Source organism: Mercenaria mercenaria, chromosome 15 (assembly GCF_021730395.1).
Source record: "Mercenaria mercenaria strain notata chromosome 15, MADL_Memer_1, whole genome shotgun sequence".
NCBI classification, from domain to species: domain Eukaryota; kingdom Metazoa; phylum Mollusca; class Bivalvia; order Venerida; family Veneridae; genus Mercenaria; species Mercenaria mercenaria.
The window spans coordinates 26,591,756-26,602,984 of record NC_069375.1 but is presented as its reverse complement, the minus strand read 5'-3'; the positions used below and the strand labels follow the sequence as shown (position 1 = coordinate 26,602,984).

Genomic DNA, 11,229 nt, shown 5'->3' with positions numbered 1-11,229 from the left:
TGAACTATTCGTATCGGTTTCCTGGTGTTTTATGCAATCTAAATGTTTACAGTTTTCAGGGCATCAACGATGCTGACCCTAATTATATGAGTGGGCGTTAAAAATAACAACAACGTCAATAGACCAATAGGGCAAATTAAATGTGCAACTAAATGATGCCATGCTAAACCCATTAACTGTGCATTTAAAATACGTAGCTATGTTTTCTTTTTCAAAGATGTGTTTATAGTCTAAACATTATTAATATTTAACCAGTATAGGTAACATCCACTCTTCTTCGTCCCGCCTAAAATAGATGTTATGTTACAGAGAAGGTAGGTATTACACATATCAACTGCAAGATATATTGGGGCAAAAGAAAGAAAAATATGTGAAACACAAGATATATTGGGGCAAAAGAAAGCTTTATTATATGAGCAAAGTATGATAAATTTAGGCAGTGGACCTGTTATGACAAACGGAAACATATATTGGGACAAAAGAAAGCTTCATTATATGAGCAAAGTACGACAAATTTAAGTAGTGGACCTGTTATGACAAACGGAAACATATATTGGGGCAAAAGAAAGCTTCATTATATGAGCAAAGTATGTCAAATGTAGGTAGTGGACCTGTTATGACAAACGGAAACATGTATTGGGGCAAACGAAAGCTTTATTATATGAGCAAAGTATGACAAATTTAGGTAGTGGACCTGTTATGACAAACGGAAACATATATTGGGGCAAAAGAAAGCTACATTATATGCGCAAAGTATGTCAAATTTAGGTAGTGGACCTGTTATGACAAACGGAAACATATATTGGGGCAAAATAAAGCTTTATTATATGAGCAAAGTATGTCAAATGTAGGTAGTGGACCTGTTATGATAAACGGAAACATCCGTTCCATTACAAATTCTTCTTATACGATTTCGGCATTCTTCGGTATGAACGGATTGCCAAGAGCTCATATGAGCTAACTATTGTTCGAAGAATGCCGAAACGCCAAACAAGAATACGGAAAAGGACGGGAATTACCGACTGCCATTACGAGTCTAATACCTTTACGATTATTTTCACTTAACCTATTTAGGAGAGTGCGTAATTGTATGTTTTAGTCTTAGAGACCAGATTTGAGAACGTTTGCCAAAATGTCTGTTTTTTACGTATCATCCTCAGTTTGGAAGCGTAGCCACACATCTATCTCCTCCTCAAAAGGTATAAGTCCATTGACAAGCTTGTGGGCATTGAAAAACTCTTCATCTTTAAACGTGTCCATATGATTTGTTGCCATCAGGTCCAACATGCATTCCTCTTTCGACAAGAAGTTATCCCCGTTCAAGTCAATTACTTCAAAAAATGCCCTGTCAAATTCTCTCATTGTTTCAACGAAGTTGGTTTTGTTTGATTCATAACTAGTTTTCAATATTTCTACAAATTCATTTTTCGAGACTTCTGACCGACCACCTAAGAGAGCGGTTCTCCATAACCGTTCTATTGTCGAGAATGTAGGGTGACGTTGCTCATCTTCAGGAAAATCAATTTTGGCGTAAAACACTCTGTAAAATAATAAACACATATTGTGATAAAGGGAAAATGAGATGAATTGGGAAATAGATTTTTCTACCTTCGTGATTAGATTACTAAGCATCTGAACTCAAAGCCGTGTTTAATTTGCCGACAAAGCCCGCAAAATATATTTCCATTCTAACACGTACGAATTACACCAGGAATGGATACTAATATGGAATCCTTTTTTATGTGTAAATGGACGGAGTAAAGCGGAATAGCCAAAAGTAGGTCAGTTTGCAAAACGTGTTCAAATCGACAAGACAATACACGGTAAAATCCTTCTTTGTTTATAGAAAAGAAAATCTAAAAAGTGTTAGAATTTCAATTTCTTACTTCGAAATAGTTTGACAACATTTGACTGTTTTTGTTAATGCTTGGCCAACAAATGTGGTTAGGAACCCACTCAGATCAGAAAATATAATATTAGTTTGTCCTCTTTTCCTTTTCTAATGAAGTCTAAAATTGACCATCGGATCCTTATTGTTCTAAGAGGTAAATCCTTCAACATACTTTACTCCACGATGATGTTATGATTCAAATTATTTTATAGTAAGCATCTTGCAAAAATGCGTATCTGTTCTACTTATACAGAATACTCGATAACCTATCATCAGTTTTCACTGTTTTATTTTTCTTTTTAATTGACACATTCCCAGGAAAACGCCTCAATAATAAAATATTTATTTACACAATAATATATTTAAAGGCCTCAAGACAATATAATTATTTGAATCAGTATTTCTGGAGCATGTTTTTTCCGAACAACACCATTGCTCATTCGCTGTGTACCTCAAGCAGTACCTACCTTTTCTGCTTATTTCACATACTTCAAATGCAACATTTTGTAAATTGTCTTTTCTAAAATTTCCACAACTCGCCTAAATTCTAATTTTATATACAATTACATGATACAACAAAACTGACCTTAAACAATTTTCTTTAACCTAATCAATATAAAAGCTGTCAAATACTCTTATTTAGAACGCATTTTAGTGTATTATTGTATATCTTTCAGAGATGAATAGAAACGACTATTTTCAGGATAAGATTCTCCTACAAGCAAGTATACTCACTCAAATACTTTAACATCATCTAACGACAGCACGCCATCTTGATTTAGGTCATTTGCGATGTACCACATCTCCCATTTTCCAGTCAGGTAACTGCTTGCCTGTGAAATTACAGAGACAAATGTCATCATATGTAACAGTTTGTATAATTATCAAGGGTTGTGTTTGACAAGGGAGAAACTCGCATTTACCATCCATCTAGAGTCATGTTGATAATTATATCTTGTTGTATTTCAAACTTCGAATATCATTTTTCCACACTTTGCTGAACGTATATACAATGTATATTCAAATACTTGATGTTGACCAAGCAGTAAGCGTTTTTAAATATTAAAGTGATCACCCGAACTCAAAGATGAAAAACTACAAAAAAAGCTTTACAATGAATAACGGCAATTCTCACATATTTTGCATTAACCATTGATAACATATCTTGCCATATTGACACATCAAGTGTTACCCGTTTAGCTCGAAGGAAATTATAGCAGAAAATGTGCCATTATGGCAAGAAGGCACCCAACAGCCGTTTATTGACTTTTTAACTATATATCCTTGCCTCATTTATCTTGATACGTTCAGGTGTTTCTTATTTTTCTCAGACTCATACTTTCTGGTACTCCGCATTACATCGTACCGGAGCTATAATGATTTATGCCCGTGATGTACGGCCGCACATTATGATTTCGTTTTGGTTTATTATTTATTGCAAAGAATATAATAAATAAATTCGTATAGTAATCGGGTTTAAATGCAAAGAAGAGCTTTTAAAGACTAAGTGGCAGAGCTTTTATCCCAATTTATTTATATTAATAGCTATTTATTATACAGTTTAAACTGACATCATAAAATCAATAGGGAACTTATAAATTCTACCAAGTAGGGATAAACAGGATGCATGTACCACGTGACTTTTTCGCTAATCTGGGGTGCCAAAAACATGGCGGATTCCTCGATAAAAGTGACATTTTCTTAAATAGCTTTCAACAAACCAATTCAAATAAAGGGAAACATAGATGAGTGCCGTCTTACATAAAACTCCAACACTCGGGTACAAGTATTTTGTTTCAAAGACCGTTCGTTTTCTCTTAAAGTGTAACCCGCGCAACTGAAGTGAACAAAGTTGAAGATGTTAAGACGGGTCCATTTTCGTAAATTCAATAAATTAACCTTTTAAAAGACCGAAAAGACTACTTTGCGACACATATATTTGTATGAATATTCTCTCGACATATGCACCTTAAGAAATTACAAAATAAGAGCCTTAAATAGCTTTCGGGCCTGATTTATGAAATTGCTAAGTAGGCGTTCAGTTTTGTTAATGCTAAGACGGGGGCATAATTCACCGATTTGGTAATGGAAGTCCTTGGTATTTCATTTACCCGCTTCATTGAAGTTTTTCAATGTTGATACTGCTCATTATAGAATAATCCCGTTATATGTATGTTAAAATTAAAATGGTCATGACAAATGAAAGCTTTCTACCGACTTTAAACAGCATATTTTACCGAAGGTGAAATACTTAATTTGACTGATTTAATGAAACACTATGTGGTGTCGGCCCGGTACAATTTCTCCTTCTTTGCTGTATAGTAAAACAAACACTTTTGGAAATGGATTCAGCGGCGAATTTCAAAACAAATTTACAGTATTGAGAGCTTTGTATTTCTGAAGATTATTTAATGTCGTATTCAATAAATCATAAAGAAACACTATCATCAACAACGAACTTCTTTGCTACATATCAAAGTATTCAGTCACTCTTTATGATTTCCCACCCACATCTGTCATGGCCGCCAGTCTGGAATAGTTTTCCGCACAGAAATGTAGTCCTGAAAAAAAAACACGAACAAAACAACTGTTAAAGACATCAGAAATTACACAAGATGTTTAACAAGTCAAAGTAGAGAAGGCTTCAAATTGGGAACTTCAAATTTCAAAGAACTGCTTCCTAGGATACAACGACCCGGAAGTACTTCAATACCTGGGTGACACCCTATGTGGCAAGTTGACGCTTCTTAACAGTATTACTACATTTCCAGGTCGGCTTTGGAAAAATAGTAAGTCTGTTTTTATCGCATTGGTTTTGTCTTCATTGTTTAAGTTAGTTGGTTTCTATGGTTTAACTTTCGATAACTCTAGCTGAAACAGGTCCCTAATTATTAAAATGTGAACCGTTCTTGCTTTTGCTTTGCTTCTGAAAATGGTTTAGAATCTGCACAGCAATGTTAATCTCAAAATTTGTCCTTTTAGATCTTAATTGTGTGCTGTTTTTACCGCTTTTGTTGGAATATATATCTAAACTGCAGTTTGAAATGAAACAAATTATCATACTTTCAAAGCCTTAATAATGTTATTTACAAACATGTATTGAATTATCAGAGTATGTGCCGGTAATTTCTTCACATGTGTTGTAAAATCATAGTAAATGTTCGAAGGTTAAAGTTTAAAGAACTATTTTTAAACCATTGAATTACCACAAATGAAAACATAATTCAGAGCAAATATTTATCATAAAACACACTGCAGGTTTAGTAGACGCAGTGATCATTTTGATACTTAATCATACTATAAAGAGGTCGAGTTGTAAGATCTCTCTCACAGACGACCGTGATTCGAAGCCCGAAACCGACCATGTCTCTTATGAAAGAAAGTGGACATTTTCTTTAAGAAGATCTGAATATGGTGCCGGTTCTTCCAAGGAACGATGGTTCGATAAACTGATCACAATACAACTGGCATTAGATTTCATAAAATGAAATATAAATAAAGACAAATAAGTTGAAGGTAAGTTCATTTATGAATGCATGCAAAAACGTTGACACTATCAAGTTTCTTAGTAAGTTGTTGCAAAGCAAATGGCACTGAAAAAGAATTTAAGCCAATTTCAGTCCCTTTCGATCTACAGAATCGGTTTCAAACGTACACAACACAGACCGATTTTTCATTTAAACGACTTGGGACATTTACAGGCTCAGTAAAATGATATTCTGTGGGCTGTATAGGCTGTTCGATACAAAAAAATATATTTTTACCAAAAATATCATCGAAACAAAAACGTGCCTAGCAACAAACTAACATTTTTGGTAACAATAATTTCAAACATTTGGTTACAATCAAGGCAGTCGAGTACAATCATTCCAGGTTGTAATGCCTCAATTCACATTCAAAATGAAAGAACTCTTTTCAACAAGAATTTTTCTTAAATGCATCTTTGTCACACAATTTCCTTTTGAACCCATTTATTAATGTAGATCTACTAAATGCACTTCACTTGAAATTAATGAAGAACAATAATTAATAAAAATAAAGGGGAAAAGCGCTACCTTTCCGACCAAAATTAAATCAGAAATAACCATATTTTGAAATTCGAAATGATTTTCAAATTTACTTTTGAATGAGAAGTTGGACACCAAAGCATACTGTATAGGAAATGATTAAGGGTCATTGAAACACAGGATCAAAATATCTAGCCATTACGATCTCCTGCAAACCACGGCATATCAACTGTGAAAGATGTAAAGTAATCCACATTATAGTCAAAACAATTTCTAGAAGTAAGAAGAGATGGACAAAATGTGCAATGCTTAAAATATGCCAATGTGAGGTCGTAATATAATAATGTTATTAGTCTCACCGGAAAAGACCGCTCGCCGCGGTTATACACGTAAGGTCCAAAATTTCTGTGGCCCTTTCGTGGCGCCGATGTCTGAAATGTAAATGCGCTTTAGTACTACAATGATAATTATAGTACATTGTGCTATTTTACTAAGCTGATTTTTGAAATGCTCTTTTTTTAAAAGTACTAGAGTGATATCGTTGAAACTTACAATAGTTCATCTATAGGGACCTATCTGTCAAATGCACCACCCGGTTTCTTCCTGGTACAGAAAGGTCAAGGTCACTGCAAGGTTAAACTTAAAATCGTAAAATAGCCCCTATATATTCAACCCAATCGGAAATTTTTAATGCGGAAAGGCAAGTTTAAGGGTCACCATCGTTCATAAAAAAGTTAACACTAACCCACCCATCCTAATTCTTGGGTATCTTGGAGGTCCCGTAATCCACCCATCTGGGGTATAGTTATGACAGAGCTTTTTCTCTTAGAAGATTTTCATGCTTCCCTTATTTTAAGTTTGTATTAAAAACCAACTAAGAATATACATTTCCGAGTAGGAAATCGTTATAGGAACTAAGTTAATATAGTAGCCAAGGCCCTGGATTAGGTTTAGGGTGCTTCGGACCCCATAAACCGGGGTTTCACGGGTTTGCTCGTAAAATAGCTCAATTTTAACCCACTTTTTTAACCCTAAATCTCATGGCTCTAGTTTGAATGCTGAAACTTTAAATGAAAATAAAAACTGATACTATCTAATAACCCCGCAACACATAAAGATGCTATTGTAGGTATTTTCAGAAATATAGGGGCAAACATGGGTTCTTTTTTTGTATAGTATGAGGGCTGTTTTACGCATCACTCATATAACCGTTTTTTAATTTATTTTCCTTGCATGTCGTTACATAATGAGGTACTAGTACAATTTTAAAATACAAAGAAAATCTACTATTACGGAAATAAATGCACTTTTAGCCAAAACAAGACCACTAGAAGGCCAAAAGGGGCAGATAATCGGTGTAAGTAGTGATTTTATGTAAAGATTTTGACCATATTTCTGTCGGTTTTGAACATACTCAAAGCTCATAGGACTACACATATACCTTTATGATACACTGATTTGTAGGTATGAGTCATGGCTATTGATAAAGGAAACATTCAAGGCACAGAATTTGCCCTAGGGATCACCAGACCTCACTAAATGTCTCCGGGTATGGTCAGAACTTTGAATTTAGCACAGTTTGGACGATTGTTTTATCAGTATTCCAGCTAGTCTTAGCCCCAGAGACAACACATATACTTTGAGTAACTGCAAGTGCGGGATCATATTTGAATGAGGGAAGGTACAAGGGAGTGGGTTGAACATAGGGGCTCGCATTATATGACCATAAGCAAAACAGGTTGAATAAATAAATTCCTATCCTAAAATATATATAATTAAAATTGTTAGTGTGATGCATTTTATGCCAAATACATCACGTTCAATCGTTTTTAGAACAAAAATTGAGAATAAACACTACTTCAGCAATGAGCGTAAAACAGCCCAATTTTAAGGGGTGCCTACCCCACCTAAGTTCTCATAGAATGGTTTAAAAAATCCGAAAATGAATATCAGATTCGTGTTTAGAATGAAAGTTAACCCATAAAAACAAAGTTTAAAGGGTTTAAGGGAGAAAAAATATTTTTACCCAAATTCCGGCAAGGGGGTAGTCATTTAGGCAAAGTTTGGGCAAGCGTTCCTCTAAAAGCTTATGATATACTGATATGAAACTTTCAGAACTTATTTACAGGGTAGTTGTCTTTACAAAGCTGAGCTTGCGGGTTGGTTTCGAATCACTTAACGTACAGGGAAGATGGCTGAACTTAGGGGCTCGCATTATATCAACGTAAGTAGAAAAGTGGCAATAACTGAACTCCGATCCTCTAATATATATAAGCAAAATTATCATTATGATGCATTTATACTAAAAAGATAACATACAATCGTTTTCTGGAACAAAATATGGAAAAAACCACTACTTAAATACTGGGCGTAAAATAGCCAAATTTTTAGGGGTGCCCACCCTACCCTAGTTCTCATAGAAGGAGTCAATATATCCAAAAATGAATATTAGAATCGTGTTTAGAATGAAATATAAACAAAATATGGAGGGTTTTTGAGGAAAAAAATATCTACCTAAAATTTCAGCAAGGTTATATATACTCTTACAAGAATTTTGGGTAAAAACACTTTTTCTCTCGAAAATTGTTCATACTTTATTTTTAGGGGTTATTTGGGATGGAGGGCACGAATCTGATACTCTTTTATCGTTATCTTGTCTCCTTCTTTGAGAACTTGGGTTGGGTGGGCTGTTATCAAGGTTCAATCGTAATTTAAGCCAAGTTTGGGGAAGTGATATTTTAAAAGCCTTTCAGGTACGGATATGAAATTTTATGAACTGATTAACAGGGTGGTTGTCTTCGAAAAGAATAAAGTATGGTGTTGGTTTCGACTCTGGTAGAGTAGAGGGGTGGGTCTGAACCTTTGGGAATTTTAACATTTCACCCAATTTTTCACAAAATCATTTTTTTCTTCAAAATAGTTCATACTTTGTTTCTAGGGGTACTTTTGTATGCTGAACACGAATCTGAAATCAGTTTTAGGTCATTGGACTTACCTTCCCCGTAGAGGACCGACGAAAAACAGGTCCACGATAGTCGAAAATGACATTTGAGGCATTTACAACGACTCTCGGGCTCGAACCGTGACCTAGAAATGGCTACTCATGTTACCATTGACAAGATTATATCATGACACGTCTGATGGCATCACATTTTCTTGGTCATCGGCCTTACTTTGACCAAGTTGGGGCGGAAAACTGCCACAAGAGAGTTTAAAATACCATTTTTGACGCATTTGAATGCACACAGGGCTCGAACCATGTCTCTGAGACAGTCTGTCGAGGTACCGTTGCAAAGGTCTTTTCAAGACACGTCTAATGGCTTTGTATTTGTTGGGTCAATAGAATTACTTAAGCCGAGGGGTGCGAACCCAACCCAAGAGGCAGTTGTGGTAGGCTAAAACCGCCATCGGGTCCGAGCTTCCTATGGTTTTGACAATTAGCACAAGCTGTGTCTCAGGGGTGCGATCGAGAGATAATTCCCTAAGGCTTAACATTTTTGCACCTTTAACGTTCTCCTTTGACCATTTTTAAAATTGGAACATTTCAAAATTGCAAAACGTAAAATAGCCATGGACTATAAATGACCAAAACCAAAAGTTTGGCCAAGAGACCGGAATTTTTGATTTCAATAGACGCGTCTCGACGACACCTTTCTAACGGTACCGAGATTTTTCGGCTCCGACTTCCGGTTCGAGCTCAGCAGCCAGTCAAAATAACCGTATTTTTCCGTTTTTGCACCTTTGATCAATTTCAGTTCCCCTTGCCGAAATTAAGGTGGATGACCCAGGAAATGCGATGTCATCAGACTGGTAATTAAAAATCCTTTCCAACGGTACCATAACAGGCCGTCTTAGATTTACTGTTCAAACCCGGTGGTCGATCAAGTGAGCCAAAAATGGCATTTTTTGGTCTCTTAGGCTGATTTTTTTCCCGTTTTTGTCAGGTTTTCTTGGCCAAATTAAGGTCGATAACATAGAAAATGCAATGCCAGAACACGGATGATTAAAAATTCTTTCAAATGACACCATGATAAGCCGTCTCCGATTTAATGTTCGAACCCAGTGGTCATTCAAGTTAGCCAAAGGTGGCTTTTTTTCGCTCTGATATGCTGATTTTCTGTTTTGTTCGTTAAAGTCGTGATTTTGGCGAAGTTTGGGGAAGTGTTTCTCTAAAAGCATGTAAGGTATTGACTTGAAATTTTCAATATATGCAATTTCAGTGGAATTAAAGCAGAAATGATGTATTTTGAAACAAAATTCTATGCTAGAAAAAGCAAAATGTGCAAAAATTTGGCATATGTTGATAGGTAAATAATCTTAGAAAATACTTCCTTTCAAAACAGATTAAATATAATACATTGTTTCTGTAGAACAGTAATCTCACTTACTTTCTGCCAAGTTTCATAGCTATTGGACAACTAATAGCAAAGATACACTGGTTTCAATTACCAAAATATCTGAGAAAAATCAAAAATCTGATTTTTTTCATCATTTTCAGTGTACTTAGGCCATTCTGTTCTGCTTTTCTGCACATATATCTTTGAATTCATAACTGATTTGTATATAGATATAGACAAATTATCAATATATGAAATTTCAGTGGAATTGAAGCAGAAATAATGGATATTGATACAAAATTCTATGCCAGAAAAAGAAAATGTACACAAAATTGGCATATGTTGATAGGTAAAAAATCTTAGAAAATACTTCCTTTCAGAGTAGATTAATTATGATACATTGATTCTGTAGAACAGTTATCTCACTTATTTTCTGCCAAGTTTCATAGCTATTGAACAACTAATAACAAAGATAGACTTGTTTCAGTTACCAAAATATCTGAGAAAAATCACAAATCTGATTTTTTTCATCATTTTCAGTGTACTTAGGCCATACTGTTCTGCTTTTCTGCCCATATATCTTTGAATTCATAACTGATTTGTATAAAGATATAGACAAAACATCACTATATGCAATTACAGTGGAATTGAAGCAGAAATAATGGATATTGATACAAAATTCTATGCCAGAAAAAGCAAAATGTGCAAAAAAATGGCATATGTTGATAGGTAAAAAATTTTTAGAAAATACTTCCTTTGAATTGATCAAATATGATACATCGATTCTGAAAGAAAGTAACCCTCACTTACTTACGCCAAGTTTCATAGCTATTGGACAACTAAATAACAAATATAGACTTGTTTCAGTTACCAAAATATCTAAAGAAAAATCACAAATCTGAATTTTTTCATCATTTTCAGTGTACTTGGGCCCATTCTGTCTGCTTTTCTGCCCATATATTTTTAAAATTTCATAACTGAATTGTATATAGAT

The 11,229-nt window shown here is 34.7% G+C and overlaps 1 protein-coding gene across 1 annotated transcript in view; it reads right to left on the bottom strand.

Annotated features, from left to right (window-relative positions):
• Positions 1-480: 480 nt before the first annotated feature.
• The window catches only part of LOC123550540 (sarcoplasmic calcium-binding protein-like), a 32,935-nt gene continuing 22,186 nt past the window's right edge, over positions 481-11,229 (bottom strand). Inside the window, exons 3-4 of the mRNA XM_053524849.1 lie at positions 2,627-2,724; positions 481-1,540 (exon numbers count right to left, since the gene is read on the bottom strand). Coding sequence (XP_053380824.1) covers positions 1,144-1,540; positions 2,627-2,724 — 495 coding nt within the window. The 3' untranslated portion in view covers positions 481-1,143. The remainder of the gene's footprint in view (positions 1,541-2,626; positions 2,725-11,229) is intronic.